This window comes from Hyperolius riggenbachi, chromosome 9 (assembly GCF_040937935.1).
Source record: "Hyperolius riggenbachi isolate aHypRig1 chromosome 9, aHypRig1.pri, whole genome shotgun sequence".
Lineage (NCBI taxonomy): Eukaryota > Metazoa > Chordata > Amphibia > Anura > Hyperoliidae > Hyperolius > Hyperolius riggenbachi.
In genome coordinates this window covers 237328441-237356355 of record NC_090654.1, presented here as the reverse complement: position 1 = coordinate 237356355, position 27915 = coordinate 237328441, and the positions used below count along the sequence as shown (strand labels likewise).

The following is a 27915-nucleotide window of genomic DNA, read 5'->3' as shown; positions in this document are numbered from 1 at the left end:
TCAATACAGATATGTTCGTACATTTCCAATGAACAGGAAGGAAAGGTTCTGTGGTGTGTGGTTTTTTTTTTTTTTTTGTTTTTTTTTTTCTGGAAGCTCGTGTAAAAACATTTTCACCGAACAGACTGGCTATGGAAATCGCACAGGCTACTTCCTATCAACTCTATGGTATTTTGGATGCTATTTTACATTCTTTGCATTTCTAGCTTTCATCCATAGTCTATTTTTAGGAAGCAGGGTCCATATGCAATTCACTTTTTCTCCTAGGAGATAATTTTTCACCTTCGATTTAAAATAATTTTTAGTACTTTGCAATGGAAACGTACCAACAAGCAGGTGAAAAGGTACTGTCAAAATATATTTGAGTATTTGTTTGCTTGCTGGTGGTTTAAAAGGCATTTTTAAAAAGTTGTGAAATTATCACCTAGGAGAAAACTCAGATGAAAAAGTGAATTGCATATGGGCCAGGAGAGAAACGTCAGGCGGCACTGCAAGTGCAGATGGATCCGCCAGCAAGCTGAGAGGGAGCTGCTATGTGCAGTGAGAAATCAGTGTGCTTTTATTACATACTAGCTGATGGCCCGGCATTGTCTGGTTATGTATTTGGCTGGTGTTGCTCCACTTTTTCTAACCCTAATGCTGGGTATACACGTTGCGATTTCCCGCGGGATCGATTCCATCGATTCGATTATTTCCAACATGTTCGATCGTGTTTCGATGGATACAGCCGTCGATTTTGCATACTTAATATGCAAAATTGATGGCTGTATCTATCGAAACACAATCGAACATGTTGGAAATAATCGACTCGATGGAATCGATCCCGCGAATCGCGCGGGAAATCGCAACGTGTATACCCAGCATAACACACAATTACTCAATCACTCAATGACCAAGTTTGTGAGCTTTGCGGTCTTTGGCATCAATAATTTGCATTGAAATGAAACAAATCTGGTTGGCTGTTTGTGGCTCCACCCCCTCTTCTGAATTTGAACCCCAATGACCAACTGTACCAGGTTTGAGTCATGTGCCATTAACAGTGCAAGAATGGCAGCAACTAAATATTCCCCTTGAAAATCAATAGGTGGATTTGCTTTTGTAGGCTCCAGCCACTTTTCTAAATATGAATCCCAGTCACCCAGTGACCAACTGTGCACAGTTTGAGAACTCTGCCATTAACAGTGTAAGAATGGCTGCAGTTTTCATTTTCCCACTGAAATTTGTATTTGTCTCCACCCACTTTTTGGTTATGGGGATAAAAGTATCCTATATGTTATTGCAGGTAATGTACTACATGTGTGCCAAATTTCATTCAAATCCGTTCAGCCATTGTTGCGTGATTAACAAACATCCAAACTTTTGCATTTATAATATTAGTGAGATAAATAAGAATGCAGTAGTTGTGCTAGACAGGAGGGGTTCCAGGCACTGCTGCAGTTACCAGACCAGCAAACAGCGGGTGCAGGGCACAAGTCCTCTCCTGTCCATTCAAAAACGGAATGAAAAACTGATGCCAATGGAACAAAGTGATCCATTTGAAACAGAAAATGATCTGTTTTTACAATATCCGTTTTTAATCCGTGACAGTTCGCACCCACACACCATACAGTTAAAAGATAACATTTTTCGCGAATTCGATAATTACGATCGGTTGTCCAGAAAAATCGAGAGCTTTTCTTTATGTTCGAGAGATAAATCCGATCGGATTTCCCGTTCCAATCAATTTTTTCTGAGCTTTCAATTATTTTACAATACAATAACATTTGTAAAGCGCTTTTCTCCCATAGGACTCAAAGCGCATTTTATTCAGGATTGGGGAAAAATTGAATATAGGTGTGTGGTACATTGGTCTGACTTTTGAATGGTTACAATCAGTCAGAAAAATTGATGGCTATTCTTGAATTGAACAGATATTTAAAAAATTGTATGGTGTGTGGCAACCTTTAGGGCCAGTTCACATAGCAATCGCTTTTCTAAGTGCTTGTGACTTCAAAAGCTCTTGCTAATGCAATGCTATGGGCTATTTTTTTAAAAAAATCACATAGTGCCAGTGAGAACACACACATAGCATTACATTAGTAAGAGCTTTTTAAATTCACAAGCGCTTAGAAAAGCGCATGCAGTGTGAACCCACCCTTAGATTGTATGTTAGGCTTATTGTATGTTCGTATTATAGGGTTCATTCCTCATTATACCCTTTTCTTTTCCAGGTCACAGACTATGCTAATCAGTAGCCTCCTCCGACCTTCTCTCCTGGCCACACCACGTCCTCTTCCATCTTTTGGGTGCAGACATTTTTGGGGATGGTTAAATGCCGTTTTCAACAGGTAAGAGATATCACCGCACACCTGCATGAACCCAGGCTATTGATACTGGGCATATAATACAAAATACATAATAAATTGAGATAGGGGCGTGGCATTGGATGCTAATCTCCCTCCCTCCTGCGATGTATTGTGGGTGGGGGCATAGCATGGCTGTCTCGTACCATCCCCCACTATTGGCCTGGAGAATGGACATTTTCTGAACAGTGTTGGAGGAAAAGCTGACCATCTACTTGGAAGAATAGTCACAAGATCTCTAAATTTTGGACTGAAATTTGAGGAGATAAAAAGATCCTTCAGCACATTTTCTAGCATGTATCTGTTTCCTGTGGATTGGGGAGGTTGTGGCACGTTTCTTTTAATCAAAAACAGTCACTTTAAAGCAAACTTGAGCTGAAAATAAACAAAAGTATCTAAAAATAACTTTTTTAAAAAGCCCCCAGTTTTATGTTCAAAACCTGAGTAATTTTCACATCACGCTCCTCCCATTTATTCTCCAATAACTTTATCGCTACTTATAACACTGAAATTAACTATATATTATTTTTTGCAGAACAAACTAGGCTTTCTTTGGGCAGTACTTTATGCTAAGAATTATTTTATTGTATATGCATTTTGCAGGGAAGAAGAAGAAAAAGTAAATAAAAAAATTCACCATTTCTCCACTTTAAGCCATTGTAGTTTAAAAATAAATTGTGCTATTGATGAAACAGACACATTTTATTTACCCATTTGTCCCGGTTATTACAACATTTAAATTGTGCCCCTAGTACAATGTATGTCGATAATAATATTTTGTTTGGAAATAAAGGTGCATTGTTTTCTGTTTAGTGTTTTTTTTTTTTTTAAGCCTTTATTTACAAAAGCAACAGTAATATACCCTCATGACCTACATGTTAAAAAAGTCCCTAAGGTAACTTTTTGTGTAGTTTTGGAAGTGTTTTATTTTGGGGTAGGGGTGGAAGTTTAACTATGGGGTAGGGGTGAAAGGAGTTAGAAAAATTAAATACATTTTTATTATTTTTTTTATGTGAAAGTGTAATCTTGTATTTGGGTGTAGCTTTACCTTTTGGCTGAAGACATTTATTGTCAAACAACTGTGTTTACTCTTTTTAAATCATAATCGCAATTCGCAACAGAGTCTCCCCAGAGTGGCTCAGTGATATTGAGGTCCCCACAAAGCTGAACATGTAACATGTCTACTGTTGCATGTATCCAAAAACTGTAACCATAGTAACACACGGCTGAAATGTATTAGACAAACTTAGTTCTTAGTCATAGTTACTTTATGACTGAGGCGCTATGTCATAGCTATGACGAACGGCTCATATCCATATAGCGCGCTTTCAGGTGTGCTTATGGAAACGCGATCGCAGGGACAGCAGAGAGTACATAGACTGCACCTTCTGCTGTTTCCATTCATGCGCTGCAATTCACTTCTGAATCGCAATGCATGAAAGCCTGCATTTCGGGGCGATTGTGCCCGCAATTCCAATAAAGTGGATCTGAGGTGAACTTTTACTAATTGCATAATTGTGTTCCTTTCCTATTGTTTATAGGGCATTCCTCAAGCCAAATACTTTTTTGTTTTAATACTCTAATTCCCTATAAACTAAATAAACCACGCCCACAGGTTTTCAGAGAGCCTTGGCAGTAGCAAGGGCTCATGGGAGCACAGTCTGGGCAGGAGGAGGAGGAGGAGGTGTTACTAGCCATTAACTTCAGAGGCAGAGAGGAGGCGGGAGGATTCGTTTTTTTTTCACAGGCTGAGTGCTTAAGATACAGATAAGCCTGCCTCTGTGTAATGTTTACAAATAACATGGCTGCTGTCATTGTATCACAGGAAGAAAAAATCATTTTCTATTAAAGCTGTTTGCAGCTAGATTTGCTGTGTAAACTATCTAAACTTTAGATAAGATATATAGACAAGTTACTTGTTATAATTAGTTTTTCACCTCAGATCCGCCTTAAAGGAGTACTATCGATTGAAACGACTTTTTTTTTTTTAATACTCTATATTAGTGTACACATTACCACTAGTGCTAGGGGCACTTTATTTATTCACCCAGGTCTCTCTCTCACTATCCCTGCTTAAAAATTCATTTCTCACACAGCTTATAGTAGTTTGGGTCACCCTGAGCTGCTTGGTTACTCTGTCACACAGCTCACAAATATATTTCACTGTGTCACTCACAGCATGCAGCAGACATGAGGAGAAATAGGCTGATCTGAGGTGGTAACAGGTAACTAAATGAGCTGTAATATTGCTGGAATATAACTAGCTATTGTGTTTACACTCAGACTGCTTGCCTGGCTGTCTGCTTGAGGTGATACACTCCAGTCTGCATCCACTTTACAAGCTGCTGAGAGGGGCAGATCACTGTTTACAATTAGCATTATTAGTATCTTTATCAGTCAAGAGAAGCAAAGATAATAAACACACATTGCTAGAATCTTTAACCCCTTACCACCATATCAACAAGATTCTTTCAGCAAGGTGATAATTAAACTATAAACTGAGGAGTTGATAGCAACTCCCCTGTGCAGACATGGTCTAGCCCTCTGGGAGCAGTCAGTATTAGATACATTTTGTATCCAACACTGACGCCAAAACTGACGGAGGATTTTACAGCTGAGAGGAACAGCTGTGTGAGGAATAAAATTGCTCCTAGTACTTGCCCTAATGTGTGCTACAACATACAGCATTTAAAAATAAATGCATACATCGATAGTATTCCTTTAAGTATAATGAATGGGATTGCAAGCTCCGCCCCCCGGTAGTGACGCGCAATGCAGAGCCGTGCAGCTCTGTGTTACATGGAAAAGAGCCCTAAGGACTAGGTTAGTCTGATACATGTCAGCCACATGTTACTATGGTTACAGTTTTGGATACATCCAACAATAGACAAATTCTGTGTTTTGGCATTGTGCGGATCCTTTCCTCTTTTTCTCAGTATCTGTAAAGTTGTTTTGTTTTTTTTTTGTTTGTTTTTTATTTGCCACCAATTAGAAGAGGGTCAGATATGTGTTTGCAGGATTTTCTAGGAGCATAAGGCACCATTTTAAAGCAAGCCTAAAAACAGTCTGGTGAAGCTCAGGGTCGCATGATGAACTTAAAGCGGACCTGCACTCATATCTTTTTCTCTGCTCTAAAACATAAGCAAGAGCATGATAACCTTTAAAGAAAAACATTTCTTTGCTACAGCTGATAGAAATCCTGCAATAAATCTACAGTGTGTCTCCTTGCTTTCATGAAAGCAGACATAGGGTTAACATCCGGTGTTTACAAATTAGCTGTGTTTACAAATCATCCAAGATTCCTGAGCTGACACAGCTGAGAAATCAAATTACACTTGTGATTAGTCACAGATGGGGAATTAGACAGACTAAACTCTCTGTCAGGCTTGTCTGGTCAATAACCACAATTCAGACTGTATGCCCATATGACTGACCCAGAGCCCAGCCCGTAACCCCTGTGTAAGCTCCTGCCTAACACAATACTACAATATACCCTGCAGGTACAGTGGTTTGCAAAAGTTTTCGGCCCCCTTGAAGTTTTCCACATTTTGTCACATTACTGCCACAGACATGAATCAATTTTATTGGAATTCCACTTGAAAGACCAATACAAAGTGGTGTACATGTGAGAAGTGAAACGAAAATCATACATGAGTCCAAACATTTAAAAAAACCAAGATGAGTGGGGGTAAATACTGTAGGATACAAGGCTGTAGTCGGCAGCAGGAATCCAATATGACAGTGAGCGCTACCCAGTAACAAGCCAAAGCTAATGCTATCACTGGCGATGGCTGGGGGCACTCACCAGGTTTAAATACTAGAACTAACCAATCAACAAAAGCAAAATTAAAAACAAACCAATAGCAATCCAGCGTGTCAGCTGATCAGCTGACACGCACACATGAACGTCATAGTTACTGCTTACATCTGCGGAGCGCGTACTGGGAACGCGTCCTCCGCCTATCCAATGAGATCTGGGAAGCACCTTGCGTTCCACTGACATCAGCGGGCTTGCTGAGACCCGGAAGATGAAACTGCAGCCCGAGTCTCGGCATTCCGCTGCTGCCCAGGCACAGCGGACCTTACACTCTCTAAATACATACATGGTGAATTTCTCTGTTTTCCTCCTGTCCTGTTTGAGAATTCAGGTCCACTTTTACAATTACCAAAGAGAATTAAGAGGTTGGGACTTTTTACATCAGAAAACAGAAGCTAATTAGCTTGTCATTTTCAGAATGACATAATGGACAGGTGACATATCTACACATATCTGTGTACTGGCTTGCTAGGAATAAAACAAGAAACGCTTGTATTTTAGTCAGTAAGCACTGCCTGCACAGTGCATACGTTTATTGGGAGGAAGCAGGTCTGCTGTGAACGTGCTGTGTCGTGTGCGGTATCCTTCATCTCATGTGGGCACAATATGACAGGCACGGCGCAGATACAATGGATTATTGTGTCGGCAGCTCATGTATAGGTCAGCCGTGTTATCTTTTATGCGGAGTCAGTCAGCTTTGGAAGCAGCTGTAGCTGGTCTGTTTCTTCAGAGCAATAAGATACCCTGGGCCTCTTATCTGGGGTGCTGAGGTAATCAAATCTGAGTCTTATTCAGACTTTGTCTATAATCGCTAAACTTAATCCGGGATACAGAGCAACAGCAGATAAACACAGTTACAGCTGAGAGCACACTTGGTAATTAGGAATATAGAAGATTAAAAATCTGATATTGCTGGGTGTGTTTCCCCGCTGCCCTCAGGGCCTTAACCATTTGCACGCTGGCCAGAAGCTCTGCAGTCACAGGTAGGTTGGTGTAACATTCGTAAATGTTTTGCTGTTTTGTGTCTGGCTAAGATGTTATATTTTCTAGTACAGCTAAAGAGGAACTCTAAGCTACTTCCTGTAGGTAGGTTACAAACGTGCCTGTCTGTATTCACCATTAAAACCTAGTTCAGATTCAGCTTGTATGCAAATATGTCAGATAATATTTACAAAAAAAAAGGGTTTAGTTAGAAATAAGGTATATATTTTCAAACTTGGTCTATTAAGCTGAGCCTGAACAAGTACTTAACAGAAATTTAAATAGGAAATGTAACCAAAGATTGAACTTAATTTCAATCAGTAGATGATACCCCCTTTTCCCATGAGAAATCTTTACCTTTTCTCAAAGACATCATTAGGGAGGGTCTGTATGGCTGTTGAAACCCCTCCCACAGTGTGATGTCAGGACCTAAGCCCAGTATAGCTAGGATAGTGCCCAGTATAGCTAGTATAGTGCCCAGTATAGGTAGGTAGTATCCAGTATAGCGCCCCCTCCCACCGCGGCCGCCGCTGCTATTACCCGCTCAGCCAGCGGCTGCTTCCTCTAATCCGGGTTCCCCTCTCCATGCGTATAAGTGTTTCACAGCAGCGTGCCCGGCGCTGCTGCTGTGACGAGACAGGAGGCAGGAAAGAGCGCGGCTTCCTGTAGTGGCGATGTGTATCGCCGTTACCAGGGGAACCGCTCTTTCCTGCCTCCTGCCTCGTCACAGCAGCAGCGCCATGTGCGCTGCTGTGAAACACTTATATGCATGAAGAGGGGAACCCAGATTAGAGGAAGCGGCCGCTTGCTGAGCGGGTAATAGCAGCGGCGGCCGCGTGGGGGAGTGGGGGGGGGGGGGGCGCAGACCACTGACCACCACGGACCAAGACTCGCATACAAGCCGCCCCCCCCCCCAACTTTTGGCCCCCTTTTTGGGGGTCAAAAATTCGGCTCGTATGCAAGTATATACGGTAAGTGTTGTGGACATACCTTCTGTTCTTACTGTCCACGTTTAGATTTTAGTGATTTTTCTACTGTAAAAAAAGAGAAAATCCTTCTTAGCATTTCCCATTTTAAGTGTGGCTATTTTGAAGCCAATCCTGATGTCATTTCCTGCCCTACTCTCCTCTGCCTGATTTGCCCGCCCTTCACTATAGAAAGTGCGTTGTCTCAGCATGAGAAATAGTGGCCAGTCAGAGAATAACAGAGGTGTGGGAAGGGAAAGAGGCTTTAGCCAATCAGGCTGCATTAGTTAAGTCTGAGGGGAAATAGAGAAGCAAAAAAGGAAACCCCAGCATGCCCGGCAACTTCCTTTTTGTGTACCAAATAAGAGTCAGGTAAACTGGGGAATGATCATTTATCAACAAGAAAATGAATACTGATTTTAACTTTTGGATTGCCTGGTTAGCATCCATATTACTTGTTTACCAGATAAAAATTAAGAATTGATTTTTGATTTTATGCCAGACAGTTACACTTTAAGTATTAGTTTTGCTTCCAAAACACAACCCCGGCCTAAACTGAGAATTCTCTGCATTGATAACTTTGCAGAAATGCTTCTTCTTTAAAGTGGGATGAAACTCTGAAAAAAAAAAAAAAATAAAAATCATCAAATGAGAAATTACTTATTTAGCCTAGTGTTCACTGTCAGATTTAGGAGAAATATTTCTATTGGCCTCCATCTGTTTCTCTGTTATACCAAAAGTGACATCACTTTTTATTTCAACCCAGCTCAGTGTTCATTTTCTTTCCATACTGCTAGTGCTTACTGCCCCTCCCACAGCAAACATCACCTAGACAACAGACTTAGGGCTTTTTTTCACTACCCTGCGTTTTTCGATCTAACTGCGATCGCTAAAGGATCGCAAAACGGCAGTGACCTTTTCCATTAGTGCGATCTGATTGTAGCGCGATTTTATCCAGAGTGCAGTCATCTTCCTGACACGTTTTGGCTGCAATTGAACTATTTCTACTTTGTATATAAGCTCAATCACAGTAGTGGAAATTGGGAAGAAACGCGGTTGCATTCCAGCACAATTGTGATCGCGTTTTTTTAGTGGAAAAGAGCCCTTACGTCATTGTGTAAACTCTACATTGAGCTGGCCATAGTATCCTTATCTTATCTGTAGGAAACATTCTGTTATTTGCATGCCTAATAATCTAGCTAAGAAAAGAGAAACCTTCCCACAATCCCCGCTGGCATTGCGCAGTTCCTAAAGGTGGCCATATATCAGGCGACTTGGCGGACGATTGGAATACAAAAACTGTAATGATGTTGCGCCCAGTCAGACAGCGGCAAAACTGTAAAGGGATCCCAATTCCTAAAACTTTAAATACAAAAACTTACAGATGCGCTTGTCGAATGGAAATACGAAATTTTAATAAAATATTGGGCAAAATAACCTGAACAGCTGTATAAAAGGGCATTAGCCCAATAGTGACATAAAATACATATAAAAGTAAAATCATAAAACAGTAGATCCAGTGCTGTGTTGTAATACTTAATAGCACTTGAATGAGTTAGAGCAACAGCCCTGCTCTAGGAGGTCAGTGTCTCCTGCGAGGAAACAGTAATGGATCAGATGCAGCAGCGAACTTTGTAGAAATAATTCGTGTGTTAGTAAGGAGATGGTGTTCCCAACAGACCTCAATATCTGCTCATTGAGCTAGCATAATTAATTTCCAAGCGTAATAGCAATAGTAGCTTTGATGCAAGCAGAGATTAAGCAAGGTGTTAGCTGGCGTTTAAGCCTAGTAAGATGCTGGCAAGCAAAACAGGCTGGGTGGTGAGTCATCAAAGTAATGTGGATCAATGCTTGATACGATTAAAGTAGAGCGGTCTCACCCTCCTGAGGTGTTGAGTCCTCTGATGATGAATCCTGTGGCGGATAGTATCTTCCGGGAAGCCGCTCAATCTCACCAGCCCCGGCCGGCGGCTAGGTGAGAGAGACTGGACCTGCAGTGCAGTGTCGGGCAAGCGTGCCCGGCTTCCAGGGGGTCCGGATGGCGTGGGTCACGTGGATGATGCAAACCTTCAGTACGGCAAACTTCCGTTCTGCTCCACAACTTCCCGGTACGGAACTCCGCCACGCCTCCTTCCCCTCTATGGCGTGACGTCACGACTGTAGCCTCCGCTGACGTTTCGAGAGGAACGCCTCTCTTTCTCAAAGCTTGGCTACTGGGGAATAGGAGGGTAGTTCTTTATACTGTGTGGTTAATAGGATTATTGAAAGGCATGCAGCTCAAGATCTTTGTTCAATCCGTGCGGAACTAGTGTGTTTAGATTAAATATCCACATAGTTTCACGTCTGGACATTTCTAATAAGAAATCGCCACCTCTCCATGGTCTTACTACTTGTTCGATGACACAATATTTAGATCCCTTAAAGGAGCAACCGTGTTCCATTTTGTAGTGTGCTGATAAGGGATGTTCTTTATTGCCCTTTTTAATATTGGTGCAATGTTCACTCAATCTTTCTTTTAGAGTACGTTTTGTTCTACCCACATAGTGCTTTAAACAGGGGCAAGTTAGCACATATATCACCCCTTTTGTGTCGCAATTGGTTACGTTTTTCATGCTGAATGTTTCATTCCCAGCAGTAATCTGGTAAATTCTTTCTATGGGGGAATTCGATTCTTTACATGCTCGGCAAAACCCACATCTTTTTCCACGGCTTTTCTTTACAGGTAATGGAGTTCATAATGGAGCTCCGTAAGATCCAACTGATGAAAAGCGGAGAGGAAATTAGACAGACTTATAAGAAACTAGAACCTTTTAAAGATAATGATTTCTACAGGAATCTAGAACATAATATACAAGTGAGACTTACTAGTATGGAGGAAGAAATTATCAAACGAAAAAGGAGGAAATTTGAGAGAGATGGGCTATATGGGGAGGAGCAAAAACTAGCCACACATAGTGCCTTGGGAGAGCACAAGGAAATGACACTAGAGGACATATCATCTATAGCTGATTTGTCTAATCAGACAATGAGCCTATCCCCCTCAACAAATCATAGGACTACGGAGATCAGGGCAGTCAATCTAGAAGTACACGCTGATACTGCTTTGGATAAAGAGTCGGCAGTTATAGAGTTAGCTAACACAGACCCAATCCCCGGTATGATGGAAATGGAAGAACACGCCCATGAACATACCTTTACAGAACCAACATCTATTAGTATAACTAAAGAGAATCCAGTAAGACCAGAAATACCTCAATCCACTCCAGCTTTATCCCTAAATAACATAGACACACCACCCACAACAATATCATCATCAGTAGGAAAGATAGGTTTTGCATACACAGAGCCCGCATTAGGGGAGAAGATGGCCCAACAATTAGATGGGAACAGAGTGAATATGGATTCACCAGGAGTCAGGGACCCCACGCCAAAAAAGAAGAGTGGGCAGAATCAGACTCAGAGTATGGGTGAACCCACCAGTACCAGAGAAGGAGAAGCAGTAGAGGGGACTGGGGGTAACCCCAGCGCTGTTAGTACCACCCCACAGCATTTATCGAGACCTGAACCTGTGGGGAGGGGAGGCAGAACGTCTATCAGTTCAGGATTATGTGCTCCACCAGCAGAAACCAAAGAGGAAACCAATCACGTTATTGTCCCTACCCATAATAGATATACTGTATTAGGAGCAAACCCCAGGCCTAATGTACATTTTTTGGACTACCGTACAGCCCTACAATACGGAGTGCCAAATTTTCACAGAGAAACCAGGAGCACCACCAAACAACAGTTACAACAGAGGGTGCCTCCGGACAAATTACATCAACAGCTAAAGATGGACCAATACATCAAAGGAGGGGGAATAAGGGCAGGCCAAGGGGGAGGAGGGGGAGGGGGCTATCAAAGAAAGTCGAGAAAATAGAAGATCCCTTAGTAGGAGCGCCAGTAATGGGAGAGGGAGGAATTTTTAATCTGAGTCAAAGGACCCTTTCCACAGTAGAACACAAAATCTTGGCGAAAGGAATTAAGTTTGCCCCTGGTGGTAGGCTGAATAAATTCGAGGCTTTCATTGGGATTAAACAGTTTATGAGGAAACTATGCTTAAAGAAGTATTTCTCAAAGATGACCAAGGATCATTTGAATAGCGAAACGTTACAGGATGACCCGTATAAACACTCAGGGCTGAAATGCCGGTCCAAGTTCAATCCAACCCATGAGGCCAGTAAACCTATGATGGCTTTCGAGACGTTAGTACTAGAGGATATTAGGAAACTAAATACCAAATTTGCGGACAATCTAACCACCATAGAGAGGAAGGCAATGAGGGACCTCCAGAATGATGCCTCCATCATGATTCGACCAGCTGATAAGGGGGGGGGGATAGTCATACAGGATGTTAGAGATTACCACCAGGAGGCACTCCGCCAATTAACTCAAGGGGACACTTATGAAAAATTAACAATGGACCCCACTATGAAGTTCCTAAAGAGATTAAAAATCCACTTAACAGAGGCCAAATTAAAAGGTATTCTGGATGAGGATGAATACGCTTACTTATACGAAGAGAACCCCAGAATTCCTGTGTATTACCATCTCCCCAAAATACATAAGTGCCTCACCAACCCCCCAGGGAGACCCATAATATCGGGGATTGGGTCCATGACATCAAATCTTTCCGGGTATGTAGATCTGTACTTGCAAGATCTTGTTAAAACCACCCCCACCTATATTAAAGATACAGGACATTTTTTAAGAATTCTTGATAATTATGCATGGTCGGAGGGATACTGGCTCTGCACTGTTGATGTTAGCTCCTTATATACAGTGATCCCCCACCAGAAGGGTATAGAAGCTGTTGAGTTTTTTCTACACGAGGCAAAAGTATTGCCTCAGGACCAGATAGAATTTATTTTAGAGAGCATTAGATTTATTCTAAAGCATAACTATTTTGTTTTTGAGGGACAGTATTTCCTCCAGGGCACCGGGACGGCGATGGGGACCCGGTTTGCTCCTTCCTTTGCAAACCTGTACATGGCCCATTGGGAGCGTTTTGTTCTCAATGGGCCAGAGGGCCCCGGACCCTCCCTGGTGCTCTGGAGGAGATTTATAGATGATGCATTTTTTATCTGGCAGGGGACTCGAGCTAGTCTCGATACATTTTTAGGTTGGATTAACGAGAATCAATATAATCTGAAGTTCACAGCTGAATTGAGTAGACAGCAGGTTAACTTCTTAGATCTAACTGTGTATAAAGAAGAGGGCAAGATTCTGACCAAAACATACCTAAAACCAGTAGATACTAATACCTACATTAATATAGACAGCTGCCACCACTATAAGTGGTTGATGAATATTCCTAAAGGCCAGTTCCTAAGACTTAGGAGGAACTGCTCCAAAATAGATGATTTTGACAAAGAGGCTCAAATTTTGCAAGCCAGATTTGAACATAAAGGATATCCACAAGATATCATTTTGGGAGCTAGGGAACAGGCCACATGTACTGCCAGACAGGTTTTATTGGAAGAGAGAGAGAACCGCAATGCCCATACTTTTCAGCAGCCTAGTGTGGTCATGAGATATTCATCCCAGGCCCCCAAGGTGAGGAATATAGTGAGGAAGCATTGGGGTTTATTAAGGGAAGATCCTATACTCACCCCCTTATTATCGGAATATCCGCAAGTAATTTTTAAGAAGTCTAGGAGTTTAGGCAATCTACTAGCACCCACTATTAAGAAATCGGAGATAAAGAAGACAAGGGGATATTTTAAAAGATGTGGGTTTTGCCGAGCATGTAAAGAATCGAATTCCCCCATAGAAAGAATTTACCAGATTACTGCTGGGAATGAAACATTCAGCATGAAAAACGTAACCAATTGCGACACAAAAGGGGTGATATATGTGCTAACTTGCCCCTGTTTAAAGCACTATGTGGGTAGAACAAAACGTACTCTAAAAGAAAGATTGAGTGAACATTGCACCAATATTAAAAAGGGCAATAAAGAACATCCCTTATCAGCACACTACAAAATGGAACACGGTTGCTCCTTTAAGGGATCTAAATATTGTGTCATCGAACAAGTAGTAAGACCATGGAGAGGTGGCGATTTCTTATTAGAAATGTCCAGACGTGAAACTATGTGGATATTTAATCTAAACACACTAGTTCCGCACGGATTGAACAAAGATCTTGAGCTGCATGCCTTTCAATAATCCTATTAACCACACAGTATAAAGAACTACCCTCCTATTCCCCAGTAGCCAAGCTTTGAGAAAGAGAGGCGTTCCTCTCGAAACGTCAGCGGAGGCTACAGTCGTGACGTCACGCCATAGAGGGGAAGGAGGCGTGGCGGAGTTCCGTACCGGGAAGTTGTGGAGCAGAACGGAAGTTTGCCGTACTGAAGGTTTGCATCATCCACGTGACCCACGCCATCCGGACCCCCTGGAAGCCGGGCACGCTTGCCCGACACTGCACTGCAGGTCCAGTCTCTCTCACCTAGCCGCCGGCCGGGGCTGGTGAGATTGAGCGGCTTCCCGGAAGATACTATCCGCCACAGGATTCATCATCAGAGGACTCAACACCTCAGGAGGGTGAGACCGCTCTACTTTAATCGTATCAAGCATTGATCCACATTACTTTGATGACTCACCACCCAGCCTGTTTTGCTTGCCAGCATCTTACTAGGCTTAAACGCCAGCTAACACCTTGCTTAATCTCTGCTTGCATCAAAGCTACTATTGCTATTACGCTTGGAAATTAATTATGCTAGCTCAATGAGCAGATATTGAGGTCTGTTGGGAACACCATCTCCTTACTAACACACGAATTATTTCTACAAAGTTCGCTGCTGCATCTGATCCATTACTGTTTCCTCGCAGGAGACACTGACCTCCTAGAGCAGGGCTGTTGCTCTAACTCATTCAAGTGCTATTAAGTATTACAACACAGCACTGGATCTACTGTTTTATGATTTTACTTTTATATGTATTTTATGTCACTATTGGGCTAATGCCCTTTTATACAGCTGTTCAGGTTATTTTGCCCAATATTTTATTAAAATTTCGTATTTCCATTCGACAAGCGCATCTGTAAGTTTTTGTATTGGCGGACGATTGACCATCCAATTTGATTAATATAATCGAATTGGATAAAAATCTGTACTGCCAAGTGCATGCCTGACCGACAAAGCAACCAATTTCAGGACAGAAATTGGTCACATGATCAATCACGCATGCTGCAAGATGTTGGGCAGAAGTTGGTTGGTTGGGTGTGTGGTGGTACGGCGGCAATTTCCGGAACGAGCAACGAGACAATCAAACCCCTGCCGCTACCGTCGCTATGTATAAATGTGCCCGGTGTGTGCACTTATACGTTACCTGTCCTGTAGCAGCCTCCGCACGGTGTCCGTAACCACCGGGTGGCTTTCCGTACACGCTACTGGCACATATTGTCTGACGTCGGCGCATAGTGTCTGATGTCAGACGCTATGCGCCAGTGGCGTGTACGGAGAGCCACCCAGAGGATCACGGACACAGCGTGGAGACTGCTACAGGACAGGTAATGTATAATGCACACACGGGGGCACATATTACACATTGGGGGCAGCGGCAGTGCGGACTCAACCGATTCCCTGAAGATTTGATGCTGAAAGTTTCGGACTAAGCCAGCCCCTTCCTTCGCCACTGTGCCATGTAACTTAAATAATATGTGGATGCATTTGGGCTCATCACTAGGGGCACCATTGCCGAATATAGTGTGGCATGGTGTTACCCTATGTAGATCAGTTTTTGATCCTCTCCGGCACCATGGCGAGGCGTGGAATTCCGCAATTCCGTTCACATGCGTGGAATGGGGGTGGAGCTACAGCACACAAGCAGACGTCGACCCTGCCCACTCCTCCTGATGCCAGGTTGCATTCACACTCTAGTGCAAGGAGGTAGAGACCCCCTGGACCCCCGTTACTTGATCACCCCCGTTCACCGGAAAATAGTGCCGGCGGGACGTGGGTGGATTGGAAAGGGTGAAGTATAATTTTGAATATTCAGTTTCTGCCTACTTTTGATCGAAATAGAAACTCACATAGAGCAGCAGACTTAATTAGCAGTTTTCCTAACTGCAGTATAATTACCTAAACCGGGATAGTCTTTAAGATGGAAATAAGTCTGAGTTAATGCAAATTTTGTTTATTTGATGCAAATGTATGCAACTGTAAAGTTGACCAATCAAATGCAGCATCTCCTTGATTATCTCTAGTGATTGTGTGAAATAAAGTGTCTTCTGTAATACTCTTGTTCTGGGTTAAGTTGCCCCTTATGAATAGTGTTGAATGGAAAATACTCCTTACACGATTATCACCCCCAACCCAGGAAGTGGAAGCACAACTATTAAGGACACCTATCAAACAAATGACAGCGCTCATAGGCTGCAACTGAATTGTAGACCAACAGAGGCATGCAGAGCTCCACAGGGCTAAATACATGCCATGCCTTGCATGTTGTGTATTTTAGTCCACAATTGTGGAGCTCTGCACATCTATTGCAGGTAGTCAATTCATTCGGGTGCAGGCTCTGTTTGGAAGCGCTGCCAATGTCTCCTGCTGTACAAAACTCATGTAAGTATACTTATGGCTAGCTGCATCCATGTGCATCAATTTGCATTCAAATTATAGATTAGGACTAGTACACGATTTGCATCTGATTTGAATTCAAGGAATGTATTTAGTCCTGTGGGGCTCTGCATGCCTCTGTTGGTCTACAATTCAGTTGCAGCCTATGAGCGCTGTCATTTGTTTGATGTCTGTTTGAGAGAAATGTGTATACCATTGTATGACTAGCAGCACTAGGAAAAAATGGTGTTTTTATCGTTAGACTAGCGGTAGGTCTACCCCGAGAGGACCCGTCACCACCGTGGGGAAGTCTAGTAGGGAATAATTTGTGTACATATTATTTATACTGAAGCTAACGTCCTCCTTTGCTGTACCTGTTTTGAATGCATGTTGTGTATTTTAGTCCACAATTGTGGAGCTCTGCACATCTACAGGATCTTCTCAAAAAATTAGCATATTGTGATAAAGTTCATTATTTTCTGTAATGTACTGATAAACATTAGACTTTCATATCTTTTAGATTCAAATACACACAACTAAAGTAGTTCAAGCCTTTTATTGTTTTAATATTGATGATTTTGGCATACAGCTCATGAAAACCCAAAATTCCTATCTAAAAAAATTAGCATATTTCATCCGACCAATAAAAGAAAGTGTTTTTAAAACAAAAAAAAAGTCAACCTTCAAATAATTATGTTCAGTTATGCAATCAATACTTGGTCGGGAATCCTTTTGCAGAAATGACTACTTCAATGCGGCGTGGCATGGAGGCAATCAGCCTGTGGCACTGCTCAGGTGTTATGGAGGCCCAGGATGATTCGATAGCGGCCTTAAGCTCATCCAGAGTGTTGGGTCTTGCGTCTCTCAACTTTCTCTTCACAATATCCCACAGATTCTTTATGGGGTTCAGGTCAAGAGAGTTGGTAGGCCAATTGAGCACAGTAATACCATGGTCAGTAAACCATTTACCAGTGGTTTTGGCACTGTGAGCAAGTGCCAGGTCGGGCTGAAAAATGAAATCTTCATCTCCATAAAGCTTTTCAGCAGATGGAAGCATGAAGTGCTCCAAAATCTCCTGATAGCTAGCTGCATTCACCCTGCCCTTGATAAAACACAGTGGACCAACACCAGCAGCTAACATGGCACCCCAGACCATCACTGACTGTGGGTACTTGACACTGGACTTCAGGCATTTTGGCATTTCCCCCTCCCCAGTCTTCCTCCAGACTCTGGCACCTTGATTTCCGAATGACATGTAAAAGTTGCTTTCATCCTAAAAAAGTACTTTGGACCACTGAGCAACAGTCTAGTGCTGCTTCTCTGTAGCCCAGGTCAGGCGCTTCTGCCGCTGTTTCTGGTTCCAAAGGTGGTTCATGCTTCCATCTGCTGAAAAGCTTTATGGAGATGAAGATTTCATTTTTCAGCACGACTTGGCACCTGCTCACAGTGCCAAAACCCCTGTTAAATGTTTTACTGACCATGGTATTACTGTGCTCAATTGGCCTGCCAACTCTCCTGACCTGAACCCCATAGAGAATCTGTGGGATATTGTGAAGAGAAAGTTGAGAGACGCAAGACCCAACATTCTGGATGAGCTTAAGGCCGCTATCGAAGCATCCTGGGCCTCCATAACACCTGAGCAGTGCCACAGGCTGATTGCCTCCATGCTACGCCGCATTGAAGCAGTCATTTCGGCAAAAGGATTCCCGACCAAGTATTGAGTGCATAACTGAACATAATTATTTGAAGGTTGACCTTTTTTGTTTTAACCATTTAATGGCAATGTATCGTATTAAAACGTCATGCTTTTGCCTGTTAATGGCAACATGACGTTTTAATACGTCGCGTGTGCGCGCCGCTACCGCCGCCATTACCGTGGGGATCCGGTGCTGAGTGATTGGGGAAGAGGACCGAGCGGTCCTCTACCCAATCGCAATGCCTGGAGTGAATGGACGCGACCGCAAACAGCGGGCGCGTCCATTCATAAAAACAGGAAATGTTACAGTTTAATAAAGAGTAAAAAAAAAAAAAAAGTGATCACTTCCTTTACGGGAGAGGGTTCACTAGCGCCATCTTGTGGCCAAAAAGTATATTACACATATATATACACAAGTACATAAACACTATTAATAACATTAATAAAATAACACTTCCCCCCCCCCCCCCCCCAAAAAAAAAAAAACACTTGTAAATAAAAATCAGCTTAAAATAAATAAATAAATAGTTGTGTTAGGGACTCAGCTTTTTTTAATCTATATTTTATGGGGGAAAATTAATTTTAATTTATTATATAGGGGCTGGTAATTATGGCCAGAACAAAAAAAACTAAACAGAAAAATAACACCTATATTTCAAAATAATATATTGTCACCATACATTGTGATAGGGACATAATTTAAACGGTTTAATAATCGGGACAACTGGGCAAATAAACGGTGTTTGTTTTAACCACACGAGAATGTTTAATTTTAAAACTATAATGGCTGAAAACGGAGAAATAATTTTTTTTTTCATTTTTTTTGTTTTTTTCCCATTAAAGAGGATCTGTATTGTTAAAATCACACAAAAGTAAACATACCAGTGTGTTAGGGGACATCTCCTATTACCCTCTGTCACAATTTCGCCGCTCCCCGCCGCATTAAAAGTAGTCAAAAACAGTTTTAAAAAGTTTGTTTGTAAACAAACAAAATGGCCACCAAAACAGGAAGTAGGTTGATGTACAGTATGTCCACACATAGAAAATACATCAATACACAATCAGGCTGTATACGGCCTTCCATTTGAATCTCAAGAGATCATTTGTGTGTTTCTTTCCCCCTGCAGCTCACTGAAGAGTTACAAGCTGATTGTTTGTTTCTTCTTGCAGACAGCTCTGCCCGGTTGTCTGTAATTCTGCAGTATGTGACTCATCAGTATGTGAACAGAGGATTTATCCAGCTTGTAAAAGATAAGAGAGCAGAGAAAAGCTGGCTAATGTAAATAACACACACACACACACACAGGAGAGTGTGCATAGAGGGGGCATGCATAGCAGATCACACTGAAGAGTTGGCAGCCTTCCAGACACAGGATGACAAGTCTGACAGGGGAAAGATAAGCTGATTTATTACAGAGATGGTGATAGTATAAAGGGCTGCAGTAAGCCAGAGCACATTATAATAGGTTTAGGAACTTGTAGGATGGTAGGAAACACAATGACATTTTTGTTACAGAGTCCCTTTAAGACGCATTTAGGATAAAAAAAATTCTTAGCAAAATGTACTACCCACAGAAAGCCTAATTGGTGGCGAAAAAAACGAGGTATAGATCATTTTCTTGTGATAAGTAGTAATAAAGTTATTAGGGAATAAAAGGGAGGAGCACTGACAAGTGAAAATTGCTCTGGTCCGTTAGAGTAAAAACCCTTGGGGGTGAACTGGTTAAAAACACTTTTCTTTTATTGGTCGGATGAAATATGCTAATTTTTTGTGATAGGAATTTTGGGTTTTCATGAGCTGTATGCCAAAATCATCAATATTAAAACAATAAAAGGCTTGAACTACTTCAGTTGTGTGTAATGAATCTAAAATATATGAAAGTCTAATTTTTATCAGTACATTACAGAAAATAATGAACTTTATCACATTATGCTAATTTTTTTAGAAGATCCTGTATTGCAGGTAGTCAATTCGGGTGCAGCCTCTGTTTGGAAGCGCTGCCCATGTCTCCTGCTGTTTTAAGGACACCTGAAGTGAGAGGAATATGGAGGCTGCCATATTTATTTTCTTTTTTTAATAATGCAAATTGCCTAGCAGTCGTGCTCATCCACTGCTTCTAAAGGCTTGTACACACACACTTGCCTACAGTCAGCTGAGACAGCCAATGAAAACCCCCTTAGCAATCAAGCGGCCCCCATTCCCCAAGTGATCCGCCCGGCGGAACAACTCACTCGATTGGCGGCCAACTTGTTTGAAGACCCTTCCTCCATCCCCCTGACATCACATACATGCCACTCCGCTGTCCCTCAGTCTCCCCCGCATAGCTACAGTATGCATTGCTGGCTTCATAACTGACAAGCTTCTGTGCTGGCCATACCAGAGATGTTGCCCAAGGGCACTGATCTCCGATGGGCGACATCAATCACAGGTGTGTATGCACCTTTATATTTTTAGTCATAGACCCAGAACAATTTGGATGTCTCTGACTGAAGTCTGACTAGATCAACTGCATGCTTAATAAGGGAAAGAGGCGCCCTGATTTGAATAAAAGCTTTTAACCGGTTCAGTGCCGAAAATCTCATGCATCCGAGCAACGTTCACCTCCCATTCATTCGCCTATAACTTTATTGCTACTTATCACAATGAATTGATCTATATCTTGTTTTTTCCGCCACTAATTAGGCTTTCTTTGGGTAGTACATTTTGCTAAGAATTATTTTTTTCTAAATCCATTTTAACAGGAAGATTAAGAAAGAAATGAAAAAAAATCATTATTTCTCAGTTTTTGGCCATTATAGTTTGAAATTAATATATGCTACCATAATTTTAAAACTCATGTATTTTATTTGCCCATCTGTCCCGGTTATTACACCGTTTAAACGATGTCCCTATCACAATTTATGGTGCCGATATTTCATTTAGAAATAAAGGTGCATTTTTTCAATTTGCGTCCATCACTATTTATAAGCTTATAATTTTAAATAATATAATAACATACTTTCTTGACATGCATATTTAAAAAGTTCAGACCCTTGGGTAACTATTTATGATGTTTATTTTATTTTTTAATGAAAAGTGTATGTGGGTAATTTTTGGTGTGGGAGGGAAATTGCTAATTTTAAATGTAAGATAATGTAATTCTTGAATTAAAACTGTGTGTGGGTGCAGTTTATTATTTGGCCACAAGATGGCCAGAGTGAGAAGAGTCCTGGATGCGAACGATCTCGCATCCAGGAACTTAAATGCAGGGGAGTTGTTACCTGGGGGGCAGAAATACGACGCTCTCTGGATAGAAAGCGTCGGTATTTCTGCGGGGAAGGTAGATCGGTGAATGGGAATTATATTCCCATTCACTGATCGGGGGGCTAGCGGCAGGCGGCGGGTGCGCGTGTGGGCGCGCGCCCGATCGCGTGCACCACGCAGGGAAAGTAGCAGTGCCTTTCTGGACGAGAAAGCTCGTCCAGAAAGGCCGAACTGGTTAAAACCAGTTTAAAAACGAAAAAGAAAAATGAGGTATCTTACCTCAATGACGAAATCTCTGTAAACTTACAAAAGATTTTTATTTGAGCACAGGCAACGCGTTTCGCGGGTCTGAGCCCGCTTCCTCAGGCCAATACAGTGCCAAATGACAGAAATCATGTAGCAAACTGCATGCTTGTTTCAGGTGTGTGATTCAGACACTACTGATGCATGAAATATCAGCAGGACTGCCAAGCAACTGGTATTGTTTAAAAGGAAATAAATATGGCAGCCTTTATATCTTTCTAATTTCAGGTGTCCTTTACATGAAGCTCAGTAGCTGCCAATCAGTCAGCTGGCATTGTGTTAATTAACCAATTGGCAGCCAGCTAATCTGTTGCTTCCTGGGTCAGTGAGGATCTTTAGGCTGGAAGCATTTCCTCTCATCGCTGTTCAGGAATGGCAGACTTGTAGCTCTATAAGTGGCAACCAGAGCTGTAACTGATGTGCACTGTTTTTTTACTCTCACAGGGTTGACCATGAGCGTATAAAGCAGGTGGGACCTGATCGGGCGGCCTCAGAGTGGCTGCTGCGCTGTGGAGCCAAAGTGCGCTATAAAGGATTTGACAAATGGCAGTTTGATTATAATGGCCTTCCTACTGGAACCCTGGGGAAATACAAGATTCAAGCTATTGATGCCACAGATTCCTGCATTATGTACAGAGGATTCGATTACTTGGGTGAGTAGATGCAGCGCAGTGCTGAAACCTCTGAGGGTCTATAACAGCTCAATCTCCCAGAGGAAATACAATTGCACTCCAGACTTGTTTCCCTTTCTCTTTCTTTTCTTTTTATGAAAGGATATGTGAGGTGAAAGGAAAAAGTTAAGCTTTACTTACCTGGGGCTTGTTCCAGCCCCTAGAAGTGTACCTGGTCCAGCACTGAAACAGCTGAGGTCGTGAATAATTATGGAGGAGACAGCGTCAGCTTGGAGGACAGTGGAACTTCAGTGGTGGACCAGGTACACTTTTAGGGACTGGAAGAAGCCCCAGGTAAGTAAAGCATAGCTTTTTTATTTCATCGCACATATCCTTCAACCCATTAGCAGCTTCAATAGAGTTATCTCGTTTAAGATAAGTGCACTGCTTTTTAACTTCAGTTGGCAAAACTTGTTGTACTGTAAATTCTTGGAATGCTTTGATGTTTCTCTTTTAGCAGAAAATATAGAAACTGAAGGCAGAATTGCTCCAGTAGATCCCCAGTACTCTGCTCCTGAACTTCCCACATCTTCCCTGATAAATCACATGGGCTTTTAAAATCCTAATTCATCTTCCTTTTTATTTTTCATAAGGGCAAATGATGAAAATCTGTGTTTTTAGATTGTAAGAAAATTTTGTTTCTGCAGTATATGGATCCAGAATTTAGTCTGGAAGCTTTTTGTAGTGGTCAGGTTCGTAACATCAACAGCCATAAGCTCGCTTGTCCAACCCCTCTCCCGTTCTCCCTCCTCTATTGGTTAGGCAGTTAAGAAGTCTTCTTGGTTGATCATTTTTAAAGTATTATTATTATTGTATTTCTACAGTTAAACATGTAGAAATGGGGCATGACCAGCAACAGTTTATATTTGTTATACTTCATTGAATATAATGATCAAATCTGCCAGAGATTGATGCCGCAACATAGCCACCTGATCATAATCTTGATAGTTTTCTGGTCAGCATTGATCAAAACAATCGATCCAGCTGGCTGGAAAGATCTCTTTCGAAAGGGCTTAGTCAGGTGCGCATCAGTAGCGGCGTTTAATTACCCGATCCCTGACGGGCTTCCAGCCAATCTCCCCCTCATGCTGAAATCTATTGGAAATCTGTGTCTGGGCAGGATTCAGATCCCTCTCTTATCATATCTGATAGTCGATCTGGTGGCCATCAAGTCATGTGCCACCTTTATGTGTTCGTTAGTTGCCAGAGATTAAAACCATGGAAGATGATGGTGCTGTATGAATTGATAATACTTAAAGTTTGCTGGATTCTGTTGAGATTGTAATTTTTTTTCTTCCATTAGATGGACTGGAGCACCTTGAGGAGCTGAAGCTGGATAAGTGTATATACATTGAGGACACGTGTCTAGAGAGAATAAGCAAGATAGACAATCTGCAGAAAAACCTCAGAAGAATAGAGATCATCAGCTGTGGGAATGTCACTGAGAAAGGGGTCATCTCTTTCCATTCCTTGAGGTGAGCACAGTGGAAGCTGACCTTTAAGCTGCAGACCAGATGCAGAACTGCAATCAAGTAAGCTTAGAAGAAAGTGTGTTTAAAGCAGATCTGTAAGAAGGAAAAAAAAAATAGTCCGATACTTAAAGTCAATGGGAACTGTGATGAAAAAAAAAGCCAGATACTTATCTAAGGAGAGGGAAGGCTCTGTGTCCTAATGAGCCTTCCCTCTCCTCTCCCAGTGCCCATTCCAGCGCAGGATCCCGTAGCAGCCTTCAACCAATTTGTTCAAATGCTGCTATCTCTGCCGCCGAAGGTAGGCTTCGAAAGTCTTTGGGAGCCCGAGTGCTCCCAAACACGGGCTGCTTCATACTGTGCACACGCACGTGCGAGCACCCTCTCTCGCACACTCGTGTGCGCAGTATGGAGCCATTCGTCTTTGAGAGGACTCTGCTCCCGAAGACTGCCGAAGTCCCCTGCGGCAGGGTATTTAAATGTGGAATCTAGCTCTGCACTGAGGGCACCAGGAGAGCGAAGGCTTATTAGGACCCAGAGCCTCCCCTCTCCTTATTTATTTTTTTTATTCGCGACTCCCAATTGCTTTAAAGTATATCCAAGGCGAGTAATACAATCTAGCTTTACTTACCTTGGGCTTCTTCCAGCCCCTAAAGGTCACGTGTGTTCCTCGCCCCAGCTTCGATCTTCTCCTGGGTTCAGCTGGTAGCCTCTGAAGTATCGCCAACCCCTGACGGGTTGGCATCCCTCTAGGGACCGGAAGAAACCCCAGGTAAGTAAAGCTAGATTGTATTACTCACCTTGGATATTCTTTGTGGGAAGTCTCTGGATGCGCTAGACATTTTCCAGATTTTCCTCAGCCTCACCGCTACTGCTGGAACCCTCTTTTCCACTTTGTTGTGCTCTCACACATTTGCGACCATACTGTGTATCTGCAAGTATGGTCTGCTTATGCCCAGTAGCACAAAGATGTTTCTACACTGAGGAAAAAGCTGTCCACAAGCAGCCTTGTGCTACTGGGCATGTTTGGAACCTACTTGCACATGCCCAGTATGGTCACACTCAAAATAACGACAGGAGTGTGGCCACAAAAGCATATCCCGCAAGCCCTTGTCGAATATGCTTAGGCGGACCCAGCGCTAAAACGGGGCACCAGGAGGATCTGGGAAGCCTCTGGTCTTGTAGCTAAAAGTATTAGAGGCATACAATCAGCAGGACAGCCAGGCAACTGGTAAAGGTTAAAAGAAAGAAATATGGCAGCCTCCATATACCTCTTACTTCAGTTGACCTTTCAAGTTTGTTATCACGATTAATTTGTAAAATGAGCTGTTTTGGTGTCATTGCATGGTGTAGCAAGACTTCTTACTAAAAAACCCCCCAAAAAAACAAACAAAGAAATTGTAGGAAAAGGATATGGAGGATCCCATGCTGTATATGGAGGGTTGTTGCTTGCTGAACCTCTACCACTAATTGCTGACCGAAAGCAAGCAATACTGATCAGGTGTTCTGACTCGAGTGCGACTCCACTGGCTGTTGGATGTTTGTTGCTGGTATGACTCAGAAATACAAAAGCAGCAGGACAATCAGGCAACTAAATTTTAAAAATGGCTATAAAAGATGTCAGACCTTTTACTAGAATTTTCTTATTTTGTTTTTAATTGTTGCCAGCCTCCAAGCCAGAGATATCCATGCTTGTATTAGCAGAAACTATCATACAGTATATGTAGACAGGGTTAAAAAAGAATTTTGATTTCCATTAATAATTTTTTTCCATTAACGTTTTAAAGGGAACCTTAACTGAGAGGGATATGGATGTTTCCTTTTAAACAATACCAGTTGCCTGGCAGTCCTGCTGATCTCTTTGCTGCAACGGTGGTTGAATCACACACCTGAAACAAGCATGCAGCTAATCCAGTCTGACTTCAGTCACAGCACCTGATCTGCATGCTTGTTGAGGGGCTGTGGCTAAAAGTATTAGAGGCACAGGATCAGCAGGAGAGTCCGGCAACTGGTATTAGTTAAAAAGAAAAAAGACATATCCTTCTCAGTTTAGGTTCCCTTTAAGTGTTAAACATCAACATTTTCTTCACACAGAGCCATTTTATTGAACTAAGGCCTTGATTCACTAAGTTGTACTAAGTCAACGCTAAAACAAGTAGTGTGTTGTCACCCAAAACATGATCATCTCAGCTGACATACTAGTATGAGTGCAGATGCCCAGGTGCAGGTGGGTGGTGCATTGTTTGGTAGCCCAGGAGATAAGGGGACCCACTTATAACCATCCTTCCTCATTATTTGAGGGAGCAGCCACAAGAGGGCCCAGGCCTGTGGGAGGCCCCAACTCCTCATCCTTTCTCCCTCTAACAGAGGGCCGGCCCACCCTCCATGGCAAGTGGTTTAGCTATACTGGGGCATCAACGTTTCACTGGGGTCCATTTAATGTGTAGTTATGCCCCTACCTACAGAATGGCGTAACGTGTCTCTTTTAAGTCTGTTATCTGCTGAGTAAGCTTCTATGATGAAAATTCTTTTATGTACTAAACATGAATCAGACATTAATTTCCATTTGCCTCTTTTGTAGAAACTTGGAGTATCTGTTTCTGAGAGACCTCCCGGGAATCAAGAAGAAGGAGATGATTGTGGAACTCCTGCAGAATTCCATCCCTTCGCTACAGATTGAGTTAGATCTGAAGGACTGATACTTTATCTGGACTTGTTCTGTGCCTTTTGTTTATCAAGCATGAATTATATACATTAAATGGAAGTCTGGAATGTATTGCGGAAGGCCATGTGAGAAGTAATTCTTTACATTGTACAGTGCTTCTGCTAAGTACCTCACATGACTGCTCTCACTCCTTCTTTATGCAGTAAATGGTACAGGAATGCCACATTCAGCCCACATTCCTAATAAACATAATGGCGCCCAGTCTAGAGATAAGGTTTATCTATTTTGTTGACCTGAGGAAGCAGGCAAGGAGCCTTGAAACACGTTGTCAACAGTATAACCGTGTTTTTTGAACATTAAATAAAAAATTTTCTAATACATTTGTATGACTTATCATAGGAGGTAAGATACCTCTTTTTATAATAATTTATTATCTGCATGTTAAGTCATCCAAGAACATTGGACGCCTCCTCCCCCCCCCCCCCCCCCCCCCCAAAAAAAAAAAAATCCCTGTTGTCACTTAGACATCTGTTTGGGTAGTCTTTGCCAATTGTAGATACCTACAAGCAGGAAAGCACACAGCAGGAGAGCGACCACCTGGGTCCAGGAGGATCTGGGATACTGAACGAGAACGGTTAATTTCCCGCAGACAGTGGTTGCAGGTCTGCAACCTACCTTTATGCGTATCCATTGCTCACTTTTCCACATTTATACCCATCACCTAAGGATACTACACCATTAGGCTCCTGGTTTTCCCTACATCCCACAGGCACCAGGACAAACTTATTAGTCAAGAAGACTCCTGATCCACATCCCTTATATTCACCTCAAATACATTTTTACGTGACTCTTAAATCTGGTTTGATTGAGGAGCCTGGTTTCTGTAGTTGTACATCACATTACGGTTTGTTGATTCAGCTTCAGATGGGTTGTCTATGTACCAAGCAGCTCAGTCATCATCTATTCTGACTGAATTCTAATGCTGGGCATACACGGAGCGATCCGGCGGCTCGATTAGCCGCTGGATCGACTCCCGCCGCCTCCCCGTGGCCGCCCGGATCAATTCCCGCTTGTCCCCCGCCGGCGCTTCCTTATCAGCCACTCGATTCCCTGCCATTGTCCGCCAGCGGGGATCGAGAGGGCGGGGATCGAGCAGGGTCAT

The 27915-nt window shown here is 42.4% G+C and overlaps 1 protein-coding gene across 1 annotated transcript in view; it reads left to right on the top strand.

Annotated features, from left to right (window-relative positions):
* DMAC2L (distal membrane arm assembly component 2 like) overlaps window positions 1–27133 on the top strand; it is a 40928-nt gene extending 13795 nt beyond the window's left edge. The window contains exons 3-6 of the mRNA XM_068251989.1: window positions 2211–2327; window positions 22393–22601; window positions 23923–24094; window positions 26670–27133. Coding sequence (XP_068108090.1) covers window positions 2221–2327; window positions 22393–22601; window positions 23923–24094; window positions 26670–26787 — 606 coding nt within the window. The 5' untranslated portion in view covers window positions 2211–2220 and the 3' untranslated portion in view covers window positions 26788–27133. The remainder of the gene's footprint in view (window positions 1–2210; window positions 2328–22392; window positions 22602–23922; window positions 24095–26669) is intronic.
* Window positions 27134–27915: the final 782 nt, after the last annotated feature.